This window comes from Syngnathus floridae, chromosome 9 (genome assembly GCF_059516105.1).
Source record: "Syngnathus floridae isolate MCC-2025c chromosome 9, RoL_Sflo_1.0, whole genome shotgun sequence".
Classification (NCBI taxonomy): Eukaryota; Metazoa; Chordata; class Actinopteri; order Syngnathiformes; family Syngnathidae; genus Syngnathus; species Syngnathus floridae.
Window position 1 is genome coordinate 1,637,127 of NC_142421.1, and position 12,424 is coordinate 1,649,550.

The window sequence follows — 12,424 nt, forward strand, 5'->3', positions numbered from 1 at the left end:
GTTTATTTAATCTGTCAAAATCAATATATCCTAAGTTAGAGAAAGCAAAACTGTTCAGAGAGAAGGAGTAAATATTTTGGAGTGGCATGAGGTCAATCTGCCACTAATCCTGGACGTCTACACTGATGCAATTGAAGACGATTTTCAGGAAAGGGGCAACAAATCATTACTTATCACTTTGCTGGACTTCTCATATGTAACCTCAGGGGCCAAAACTAACTTGAAAGGAGATTCTATTACAGATATTCTTTTTGAAAAAAGAACGATTCTTCCAACAAAATTAGGTTTGCTTTGTTAAAATGGATTTTTCTGTCAAATCTCTTTACCAGTAAACTGAAACATATTTGCCGGTTGTGAAGTGCAGAAAAATTGGTCATCATTCAGAAGAAAAAGTGTGTTTTTTCGTGCAGCCCACATTTGGGAACAGAAATCACATTCTCCAATGATCATACACTAATTTTGCTGAACAGCAGCATTCAACCCTGACTTCATTGATGAATAAATCAATACATAGGTGAGCCACAATAAAATTGGGCCACATCAACTCTTTTCTTCCTGCCAATGATCGAATGGAAAGTACGAACAGCAGGGCCGGTGGCAGAGGTGAAATATGTCAGGGAGGCTGCGAGGCCATCCCGTCCCAGGGAACGGCGACACAGCGGGGCTGACCGGATGTGGTGAGAAAAATGGCTAAGCAGATGGTAGAAATTTTGCTGACTTCACCCATTCCGGGTGACGTCAGCATATGCTGAAGAAAATGGGAAATCACAGCTCTTACGCTACCACACTTGATGGAGTCGCTTTTGGCTGCCTCCATTGTGCCTTTTAAGTGAATTGGGCTAATAGATCCTCTCACTGTTGTCGCTCCAAAAATAACCTGTCCGCCCTATAAAGAAAGGCGAGGTAGAGATGCAGTCAGCCCCATCCCCGCTGAACCCAATCTCTTTCACTCCCACACTGCCGTTCGCTCGCTCGCTCGCTCGCTTTGCGTGACTCAAACCTGCTGATGTATTTCCAGGCTGAGCCAGACGGAGAAGTGGAGGCAGCCACTGACTTGCAGCATTATAAAGCCTGCGCCATGGGCGAGGAAAAAAAAAAAAAAAAAAAATGCTGAATATTAACAAGGTGGAGCTTAATCAGTCCCCAGAGGGAATTTCTTCCCCCCGATTGGAACTCTGACTGAGTGACAGTGCCAGACCTGGGTTGAGCTGGAAGCTATTTCTTCTCCAAAGAATTACAAGGTCATTTGACTGTCATTCAGCAGAAGTGGATAATGAGGAACCCGAGAAAGTAGGAAAAAAAAGCATCGGCATCCCATTTTCTTATCAAGGATAGGAAACAGCGCTTGAGGGAATATCAGAAATGTTGTGAGTGGGTGGTTGTTCAGTGCGCGAGTTGGTCAGAAAACACTTGCTGGTGACTGAAGCTTAGAAACAAGGACAGAACGTGTTTTGCTGGCAGGAATATTGCAATCAGCTCACTTTATTTAATCATTCGGCGTGTGGCATCTCATTAGAGAATACTATTAAACTAGTTTTAGTTTAGATTTGATTTTTTTCAACCTGTAATGAAATTATATTGATATCATAGATTTTATATATATTATACGCAAACAGTCAAAAGTTCACGTGGCAGGAAAAAAACAACAACAGTAAAGCAACCTATACGCTTCCCTTTTAACTGCTTGAAAATAAAAATATTGATTCCGGCAATCCCATGGTAGCAATTTGGTACAAGATCATTTGCTCTAATCTCTTTGAATTAAAAAGATAATAATAATACAATATCAAGCAAAGAGATCATTTTGATTGTATGGGTTTCATACTTCTTTTTTTAATGAAAAAACGTCTCAGTAGGCAAATTTGAATAGACGTTGGTACTTTTATGTCAATGTCACAAAGATGAAATAGCTAAAGCAGAGAAATATGGCATCTCCACTCCTCGTGGATATGGTAAGTTGATATGACCTTCTCCAAGGCCACATCTCAAAATACTTGGTGACTGCAGAGTTCAGGGAAGGCTAGTCAGACAGCAGACCTCATCGGGTACGGCAACTGTCAGGTAAGAACAGTCTCTAATTCCACAACTAACCAAATCTTTCCATCAATATTTCTGTTCAAGTCTATTTTGACACGAGAAGAGATGGCTTTACATTGGAATTGATTGACAGTCCGTTGTGTGGTACGAAGCCTCGTGCCACCGGGTTGAATGTCAAAGGATGACATATTGCTATCGGATAGCCCGGGTTTGCATCATAGCTCTTCTACAGAGCAGCGACAAGGTTAGAGCAAATATAGATGAAGCCATATGAACCTGGTCAGGTAAAGCCTGCAGAGACAGCTCTTGCTGCTTGGCTGAACTTTTAGGATGACACGCAGTGTTACATTCTACTGCGCCTCATTAAACATCTCAAAGAGAAGATGAATATTGCTGACTAAGAGCGAAACCATTTTTGTGTCCCTAATATTTCAACAAATACCCTCTAAAGGGTTGTATTTATAGAAAGATTTATATTCAGAGCCTGGCGGCGACAACGTTCTTGGGTGAGAGTTGGATCAACGTGACACAGCAAGTTGTGATGATCCATGAGGTTTACGTCATACTGGAGTCAATCAAGCACTCATCCCCGAGGCTAGAGCGAGTCGGCGTGACAACCATAAGCTCTTATCTTGGAGCCGACGGGAAGGCCAAAACTGACAACACACGGGAAAACACCTGCATTCGCACGTGCTTGCATCGTCTCATTTCAATCATCAGTTTCGGCAGCAAAAAGTCTCGGGAATAGCACTTGGAAAACGGTCATATTTTAATTATCTAATAGCAACGTCCGACTTCCCGGGCTTTCTTGCAATCAGCTAAGTGACTCGTTTGAAGACACTTCTCAAAAAAAGTAGTGCAAGCACAGCAGTTGGCTTGTTAGAGATAGAAAGGAAACTACAAGATACAATACAGCAAGACTTTTTTTTTGGTATCATCTGAATTAAACATCTGAATTATAGCTCAATGGTCTGTTGAGTTTCAAGAGAGCCATTTTCTCGTCCTCATCTACCAAAGTGAGCATGGCTTTGCGTTGACCAATACGATCTGGTAAAACGTACTTGTCATTAAACACGCCAAGCACTCCAGAGACACAAACAAGTGAATGGAAGCAAGAAGAAAAGTTACCTCTCCACAATATTGCCCGTTCTAATCTTTACGCAACGCGTTCAGCGTCTTGTCTAGCAGGAGCTGAATGATTCAAATGTCTGAGACTTTTTCTAAAGGGCAGATGATAAGAATCACAGCTGAGCCTCCTCTCTTGACCTTGCTGCCTGAGTGAGGGACAGACAAGGTACACGGGGGAAAATAAACGTCGGCAAAGAAATGGAGGTCTGGGTGGTAAATGGACTGGTTAATAGATGAGAGCGAGAGAGAAACACAGAGGTGCGATGAGTCATCGCGGAAAGACCTGCGGCGTTATGACGGGCCTCGACTGAGGGCACGGGAGAATTCGTGGATGGGGTTAAACTCCAGACCTGCCATTTGACAGCTGTAAAATTTACCCCAGTGTGCTGTGGTAAATTAAAAACCGATAAAAGGTGGCTCAATATGTGAAACAAAAACGGACTGTCAAGCATTGCCCTGCGGGAGGCGTTAAAAAAACTAACCTTGATACGTGGAACAAAAAAACATGTAACCTTAAAACCATTTTTTTTGCAGTATGGGAAATGGGAAAAATATGTCAGTAATAACATCAATGATAAAAGAATTAAAAGTAAACATCGCTTTGTCTTTATTAGACTCACCTCCAACAAGAAATTGCAATCTCCAGCTACACATACACCGACACGATTTATTGTTTTTAATTTTTACGATTAACGGTGGGTAACTTCTTTTTACACATTGGATGACCGTTCATTTGTCTTAACAGTTCATAAAGAACTTTTGATGGCAACAGCAGATTAATTTTATTTCCTATGGGAAAACACGGTGAGTGCACCAACCTTCCGATGCCTTTTCTTTCCATTCTGCTTCTCCACTTCCATCTTTTAGACTTTTTCTACCTCTAAATTATTAACCTCATGGGATTAATAAACCACACATATCTAGCCAAGCTTTATAGGCACATTTCTCAAGTGGTAGCATCCGAGAAAAAGCGAGACTTTACACAAGGGAACCTGTGACCATGGCAACCGTAAATCGCCAGCAACCTGTGCTTGCAAATCACAAGCTGGAGTCAAACAACAATAACAAACGGCCCGTTGATTGCATGAAGCGATGAAACAAATATGCACGCTCATATTTCATATGCGTTTATAAAATACCAAACACATGTGGTCTATTCTGGGATTTATTTGGCATAAATAAAACTGCAATCCTACTAACAGTATGCTCCGTGTAGATTACAACCATACCGGGTCTTCCTAATCTAAAAATACTTTGCATCAAAACGACAGGCTCAAATTGATCGATGCAAATACAATTAGATGCAGAGAACCGCACCCACCGGCCCCTCACTGGGTTGCAGACATCAATATTTCATAAAGATCACTTATGGGGGGAAAAAAAAAAAAGCATGGCTGTCCTTTAAGGCAGTGTTTTTGTGAATTTTCTCAAGCGGGAAGACGTTGGCGTGCACTTTCTCCCACTCAGTCATTCCGCTGCAGGGTTGCTTGCACGGGCATAAGCAAGTATTCATCACCATTCGGAGGATGCAGCTTGATGCCAATTGGATTGTTATTGATTGAGCTGATAAATGACGGCAAATGACGAACGGATATGGCGGCTAAACAAAAACATTGGAGAGGAAAAGCAGGGGACACCGAATTTGAGTTAAGAAAATCTGCTGTTGACTTTGATTACGGCGGGAACACACTGGCGAATAGCGAAAGGAGAGGTGAAAAATGGATAGATTTGTCCGTGTCCACTGCTGTTAATTTACGGTGAAATTGGCTCGGGATGCGGCCATCGATTGCTTATTTCACGCAACAACATGACTGATGGGCTACCAGAAAGCAATTTTTTTTTTTTTTTTTTTTTGCTGGACAGCCACTGACTATGAGAATGGAATGTGTGTCATGTATTTGTCAAGGATGCATTTGTGTTCTTCTTGTTTGTATTCATTCATAGCACGTTGTCAGGTTTTAATGAACAAATAATGTAGCGTGACACGATACAAGGGGTGTATTAAAGTTAAAATTCTTGGTCTTTGATTGACACTGGTAGAGGTATATCAAAAAGAAATCATTTAAACAATAAATAATAATTTAATGGTAATTCAATTGAAAGATATTATTTTACAACTGTGCTCAGAAGCTAACACGCTGTGAGCAGAATTTTATTTTATTTGTAAAATGATTCAAATGAAATGATAAGACCTTTCAGAAGAGCGCAATTATTCAACAAAACAGCAATACCAAAAATATTTTTCAAATTTTTTTCTAGGCTATGTAAATGTAGGATTAACATCAGAATTAGAAATGATCAGAAATCTTGGACACATTTTTAGTTGACTCATTTCTATCGGTCGTCACCCTGCCAGAAGGACGTTTCAACTCTATCATATTCCCCCGTGCTCCCTTAACACTCCGAGACAATTTGGGGTGGATTTGTTTTGTTGTCCAACTTCCTCATGAATTCCCCCACACATGCTGGGATCCCTTGGGCTGGACAAAGCCACTGATGCAAAACCCTCAAGTTTGCAACGGGGCCATACATTCAAAAAGAGCGGCCGGCGCAATGCGGTGCTTGCCGGCAGTTATTTTCATGCGGAGGGATGAAACTGTTGTCACGACGCAGGAGCTGAGGCTGTTTTGACAGCTGTACCCATGCTGAGGAGTTTGCTGACAGCAATAAATTAGTTACACACACTCAACGGGAAAGTGTAATCAGTGAGGCTACAAACACAGTCGTGCGTTTACACACACGGGCAAGCAAACAAAGATACAGCTGCTTGAACACACACACACACACACACACACATTCGGTGAGCAGAAAACATATTCTACTCTTCCTAGTGATAGGAAAAGGTATCAGAGACACACACTCCCAAACAAGTCAAGGGTGCAAACTGAATTTGTCAAAGTGTCGGTCCAATGGTGTAAAACAATGAGGTAAACACCGGCGTGGAAAATACGGTGAATAGCGGCAGCTGCTCTCGGATCAGGAAAGAGGTCGAGAACACTTTCACACTCATTTTCTCCACAACGGGACGTACGGGGACACCTAGCCAAAACAATAGGCCGCGACCAATGCGGAAGAAATGAACTACTGCAGTCTTCAAATTAGGATTCTACACGTATGACCATTTCAACATTCCCGAGTCTGCCAAAAAAAAAAAGTAGGGCCATCTGTTGGGTCAGACAAAGTCATTTCAACTTTTACTGGCAAGGACAGCAAAAAAAAAAAAAGAAAGATAGAGTGACAGATGTAGTGTATTTGATCTAATATAGAAAATGAGGGTTGATATGCAATGTTTGGGTTGATGGGAAGGCGGAGGGATGACCACGGGCTTTGCGAACAGATGGTCCCCGGTTGCCGCCCAAGATCCCATTAAGAAAGATGGCGGGACCTGACCTATTTCTGGAAATGACCATGCCGTGCAAATCCATCGCGCGGGGGAAAATAGTGCAAAATATCCACGCCCATAGGTTCTAATCCTGTTTTTCTTGGACATTACCAGATTACATACATTATGGGTGGAACATTAGCACATGAATCAATTAGTCCCAAAAAAGAACGTCAGGCCGCTCGCAGCTGTCCGATGGGAAATTTCCTTGGACGGCCTGCCCTTGGGTGCTTAATGAGGTCTATCTGCAAAGCAAGCGGAGTGATTCCCCCGTCAAGAGCTTGATGAGGCATCGAGAGGTGCCGTGCCTTTCCACCTCCATGCGGCCCCTTTTGAGTGAACAGCTGCTCCCAGGGCTCTCAAAGACACTTCCTCCTTCGACTGCGAGAGGCACTCCATTGCTAAGTTCCTTCCTGCTTTGCATAAGACCACACAAATGGCACTTAATTCACCTATCGGTCCATTTCCTTCGCGATTTCCGAGGTCACATGCGATTACTTTTATGACTCTTGATGTCTGTCGCAATGACCCTGAGCTCAAAGTGAGCTGAAAGCCACACTCGAGATGCTATTAAATATTTGATGTGGTGCTACAGTCCCCAAAAAAGGGATAGGGCAAAAACAAAGACGCCCATAGACGAGGTTAATGTTGGCATCAATCTTATCCCGGCGCACACGGGGTGACGGCACCTTATTGAAAGGCGATATATGGCGTGTTTCTGTGTGACACTGACTGGACTATTAATGAGAACTTTGACATATGACCAGTCAGCGGTTACAATGCGTTATCAGCGAAAGGCACGACGACGGACTCGTAAATTGGAATCCCAACTGTAAATGGCTGTAGATGCCCACGGCTCTTTTCTTTATTGGCACTGCGTCCAAAGACTGAACAATGCTACGAGCCTTAATAGGTTTCTGCTCTACTAGCCTTCTTGCTAATCACCGCAATGAGCTGTTTCTCACGCAGCACGTGTCAGATCGTAATGGTTATACGCCGTGGGTGGATATTTAATTTCGCTCTCATCAGACCCGACTGGTTGGGAGAAGTCAAATCACGCATCACGGACGGGCAAAAAAAAAAGAAAAAGGAGGTTCTAACACCACTCGATCAGCACGGCATGGTGGATTAAAATAAGAGGAGAGAGGCAAAGCCTCTGGATTTGGACTTGTTTGTTATTCAGTCGGCGAGCCTTTGGGTACGCTTGGTCTTTCATCAGTAGGGCACTTATCAAGGCAAATTAACAAAAATGATTTTGTTTGTTTTGCCATTGAGGCTGAGGCTTATTTCTAATACATTCACAGTTGGGTTTAAAGTTTGTCCGCAAACGTTTGACGGGGAAAGTTCTATGCTTATGTTGTGGACACTTATCTTCAAGTCAATAAATGACCAAATTAGCAGAAGCGCCTCGTGGTGAAATATTTCACAAAAAATGGTCACCATCTTCAGTATCGCAAAAGCACAAGTGTCGTGTCAATTAGAAAATTCATCGAATGCTTTGGAAAGGGTGGAAGGCGGAGTATTTTTTCCTTGGCATCTGCTTAGATGATCAAATGGTGACGAGCGGACACCAGTCGGATGTCGTTGAACTTCAGCAAGAATTCACATAAGGTCAGAAGTAGGAAGTAGCATAGTTCAGACTACAAATTCAAGGTTGTTTAAACCTGTATTAACATGCATCTCCACATTGGGTCTCATTGCGCCCCAAAAAAACACGGCGGTAGGTAGCGACATATTTCCCCAACCTCGAGATGAAAGCATGAAAACAGAAGAGTGTGCTTGCAAGCAAGGCAGGTTACGTTCCACTCTTCATGGCTTCCAAACGGGAAACAGCTGCTATTTCTTTCTAGCCTGCTGCACTGTAAACAAAACGACCACACTGGAGAAGTTCTGACTGCAAATTTGTTTCAGAAACATGCTAGGGTTAAACATCAGGTGGTCCTTCAGCGTGGCTCAGGTGTGACCGAAATTCCACCTGAGTGATGAGATGTGAAAGCATCCTGAGTGCGGCTCTACTTGTGACTGCGTCGTTCGGATCAACAACACCTTGGGCTTCTTTGCTTCTTCCATTTGGACCGAATGGAGTCGGCATCAAGTTTCTTTAATCCCACCTGTGCGCGTGTGCGTGTTTTGCGTGCGTATTGCAGACACCCCCTTAATGTCAGATGACTGAGCCCCACTACACAGCAGTTGCTATGGTTACCGGCCAGGTTCTGTGTACATAGATTCTCGTTGCAATCTTGATCTGCAGTGAAACACTGATGGGAGAGCACGAGTCTCACAAACATCAGTAAGCCACCTACACACACACACACACACACACACACTCACGGTGCATACAGAAGCTATCGAGCAGGTGTGTGTGTAGTATACGGGCAAATCGGAGCGTCCGCAAATGTACATAGTCAGCCCACACGAGGAGATACTCATTCACCTACACGGAGAATTCACCAGCATATATATTTACGTCCGCACACTTTCTGCCGCACGTCATTACATCATCTATGCAAATTAGGGAAAAAAACAGACAAGGCGCGATTGTGGTCCCGATTGGACGTTACGCACACGTTTGCGTATCCCGTAAAGCGACCGGCGTCTGATTCCTCGCCAGCTCTCCCCCTGCCGATGCTTCTGTCATTGGCTCATACACATTTATGCATAGCGGCTTGATGGAGCCGGAGCTTCGAGGCGGGGTACGAGATGAAAGTGCGAGTCTGTGCCAGTGGATGAAAGAGAGGCTCATTTTGTAAATTGACAGCTCCCCATAGGATTCTTCATATTCCACCCTGCCAGCACCCCCCCGAACCCTCCCTCCCGGTTTCCTCACTATCCTGGCCAAGTATTAAGCAACTGTCACATTACGGCAAACTTCAAAGTGGCGGCTTTGGAAATTACATTCACACTTTGCTCATTTACTACTAAGCAGAGTTGATTTGTTTAAAATTGCACTCCAGTGTGAGTACCATTACTTTAGAATAAAGCCACTCAAGTCAAAGCAAAGTACTTTCCTAGTCCGCCGTGATTCACATAAATGAGTCACTTTGAAAAGTTACCTTTTGTGCACGGCCAGACACATGTCATGTGAATGCCTGGCTCTGATTGGTGGATTGGCATTAAAATTGAGGTGACGAGTCCTTCGACGGCAAACCAGTCGATGAAACTGAATCAACAGCATCTCTGCTGGAGGCGACCAATTACTGCACTACATTTTCCTCAATTGCTACAATAATTGCAGTCTAATGGCCACATTCTCCATCCAGCCCGTCGCAAGCTACCATTTCATGGTATGTTTTAAATCGTTAGCCAAAGAGACTGCTATTAGTGAGACATGCCTATGCTGTTGGTTAGGCAATAATTGGGACAGTGCTATTAAATCATTTCGGGGAAAAAAATATTTTGCCCTTTTCCGCCACACACGACTCGGGCTCATAAGGACATTGTTAAAGCTCATCTCAAACAATTGGGATCACGCATACTCGTTCGAAACTTCCACGGGTACTCTAATGAGCTCCGATGTATGATGATGCTCACTTTTGATTGACACCGCCAGAATCGCATTAATTAGCACTTGAACATGAAGGTGCTGGGCTTCAAATAGCCGTCATTCCTGAACGTCACACTTTTACGAAACCGCTTCAATCAAGGCTTAGAGTCGACAAGCCAATCATGTCGGGACTGTTTCAAATCATGTCTAATGTAGAGCCATCAAATTTCAATTTACAGTGTCAGCTTGCTATCCCCCGCTTGTACTTGTACAAATTTGCATACTGTAAGCATGCTCACTCATTGGTTCAGCTGGCAGAGTAAACACCACCTTGTACAACAGCATGCCGCAAGTCAACTATAATTGCTAATTGGGCGGTGCCGGCCAAATCGGCCTTTCAGAATTTGACATCAAAATGAGCTTCCCTATGGAATCTAATAACATCCCGACAGTGTGGGGTGGCAATTCATCCAGACGATACATCATGTGGATGGCAAATTTATTATGGTCTGAATTAGCTTTTAGTTCAGTGAACAAAAATGTTTTTCAGTGATGAAAATTTAATCAGGAAGATTTGGGGGAATTTACATTTTGAAATGGGAGGAAAAAACCAACTTACCAGAACTCTGCCGGTGAGAGTCTGGGCAGAGATCATAACGCCGGCCCAGTCTTTGACCGAAGTCATCCATCCCACCTCACTGGCCGGGACCTCTTCCGTCTTCTCATCAGGACCCTTTAGCGCCCTGTCTGCTGCCTGATTGTTGGCGGGGTTGTTCACTTTCTGAGCCTCCTGGAAGACCAAAAAAAAAAAAAGTTTATTATTAAAGGCCAACAAAGAAGAGATAAACAGAGACTCGAACATTCTTCAAATCATCACTACACTTGTCATCTTGGCCACACGAGCTCCTGAAACATCTTTGCTTCGTGGGGAAATCTTCAATAAGCGCATCCACATTCATGATTAGCTGAAAATCCTCTGAGGGCGGCAAAGAAAAAGTCATCACGCCATAATGGCATCCATCTGCGTTACGCGTGCATGTGCATGAATGGCCGCATATTAGGTAATGACAGAATGACATATAGTAGTTGCTCTTTCCATTCCGCACATATGCTTCTTTAAGTTAATTGCTCCTTGGGGTGACTGTCATGCAGGCTTCTCAATGCTAACTCGTGCATGCGGGACAGAGAGGGGGGGGGGGGGGGGGGTAAAAAAACAAACAAACTGTCATGTTGCAACATTCCTGCACCTCTTTGGATTTATACAAAGGTCACTCGGCATATATCTTGGGAGGAGTCTTACAATTGGAATCGTTTTCAAGTTCGAGGACAGTGGCCCCGTTCAGATGAGGTTGCGTTTGACCTCAGAAGTTCTACAGTAAGTAGATAAAAAAAAAAAAAAGGTACTTTTAACTGATAACCAAATGGACCAAGCGACCTGATGGACAGACCATTATGGGTCTCTCAGGCCATACATATCAAACCAGACGCGGCACGACTACTTGACTACAGAGCGCGCTGCTATTACAGATGAGCCCGAGAGGTTGCTCTGTCCATTTCAAGAGGATTTTCTCATCAAATTGGATTACATTTGATAATGGTAAGGCATGGACACAGCTGCCATTTTCCTAATTTGATTCCCACCCCCAGAACAATGCCAATAAACTAGCCCTAAAAGAGCCAGACTTAGTCATTAGATCATTATCTGCTCTTGCCACAAGGCCTCCATCTTTAAAACGCCAGTAGCTAATTTGCTTATTTGTGCTTTATTTGGTTATTAGTGTTGGGGGACTCAGCCTCCAAGTGTCATGGAAGCATGTAATCAAACACATGATTCGATTACTTAAGAAAGTTGTTTTGGGCTACTGGAACAGTGTAGAGACACTCTGAACCAATTCAGTTATTTCAACAACACATGATATAAGGAGGAAGCAAAAATCTTGCAAACATTCGTTTGATAGTGTCAAGATGATTTTTAAATATCCCAATTAAATGTGCAACACTGTCGTTTTTGCATTCTCAGAAGTCACGACGCGATTCGCATTTGTCTCGCGGGTCACATGGTGGAGCCCTCCGTGTCAAGTGTGTGCGCGCGTGTGTGTGAGTCTAAGGTTTCACTCGGATTGGCCGCACGCCTGCTCCGAAGCACCCCAAGCATGTTGCGCTAGCGAGGTCGATGCCCTGCAGTCATTTCTTACCCGTAGACGTTTCATAGACGAGAGGAGCTTTCAAGCAGATCGTTAAAATGATTTGTTAAAACGAAAATTTGGGATTTAAGCACGGATTTTTAGGTTTCATATTTCATTTGATTTCCTTGAGCGATGACTATTTGTGAATATTGCTTGAAACCACAATCAACAATTAAACATTCCCTATCAGAATTTAATGGGTCAAAG

General features: G+C 43.4%; 1 protein-coding gene across 29 annotated transcripts in view; it reads right to left on the reverse strand.

Annotated features, from left to right (window-relative positions):
* Positions 1-12,424, reverse strand: part of LOC148392825 (calcium-activated potassium channel subunit alpha-1a) — a 99,832-nt gene that overhangs the window by 65,760 nt on the left and 21,648 nt on the right. For all 29 annotated transcript variants that reach the window (XM_088384423.1, XM_088384411.1, XM_088384424.1 and 26 more), the window contains exon 2: positions 10,651-10,821. In XM_088384423.1, the coding sequence (XP_088240549.1) occupies positions 10,651-10,821 (171 nt within the window). The remainder of the gene's footprint in view (positions 1-10,650; positions 10,822-12,424) is intronic.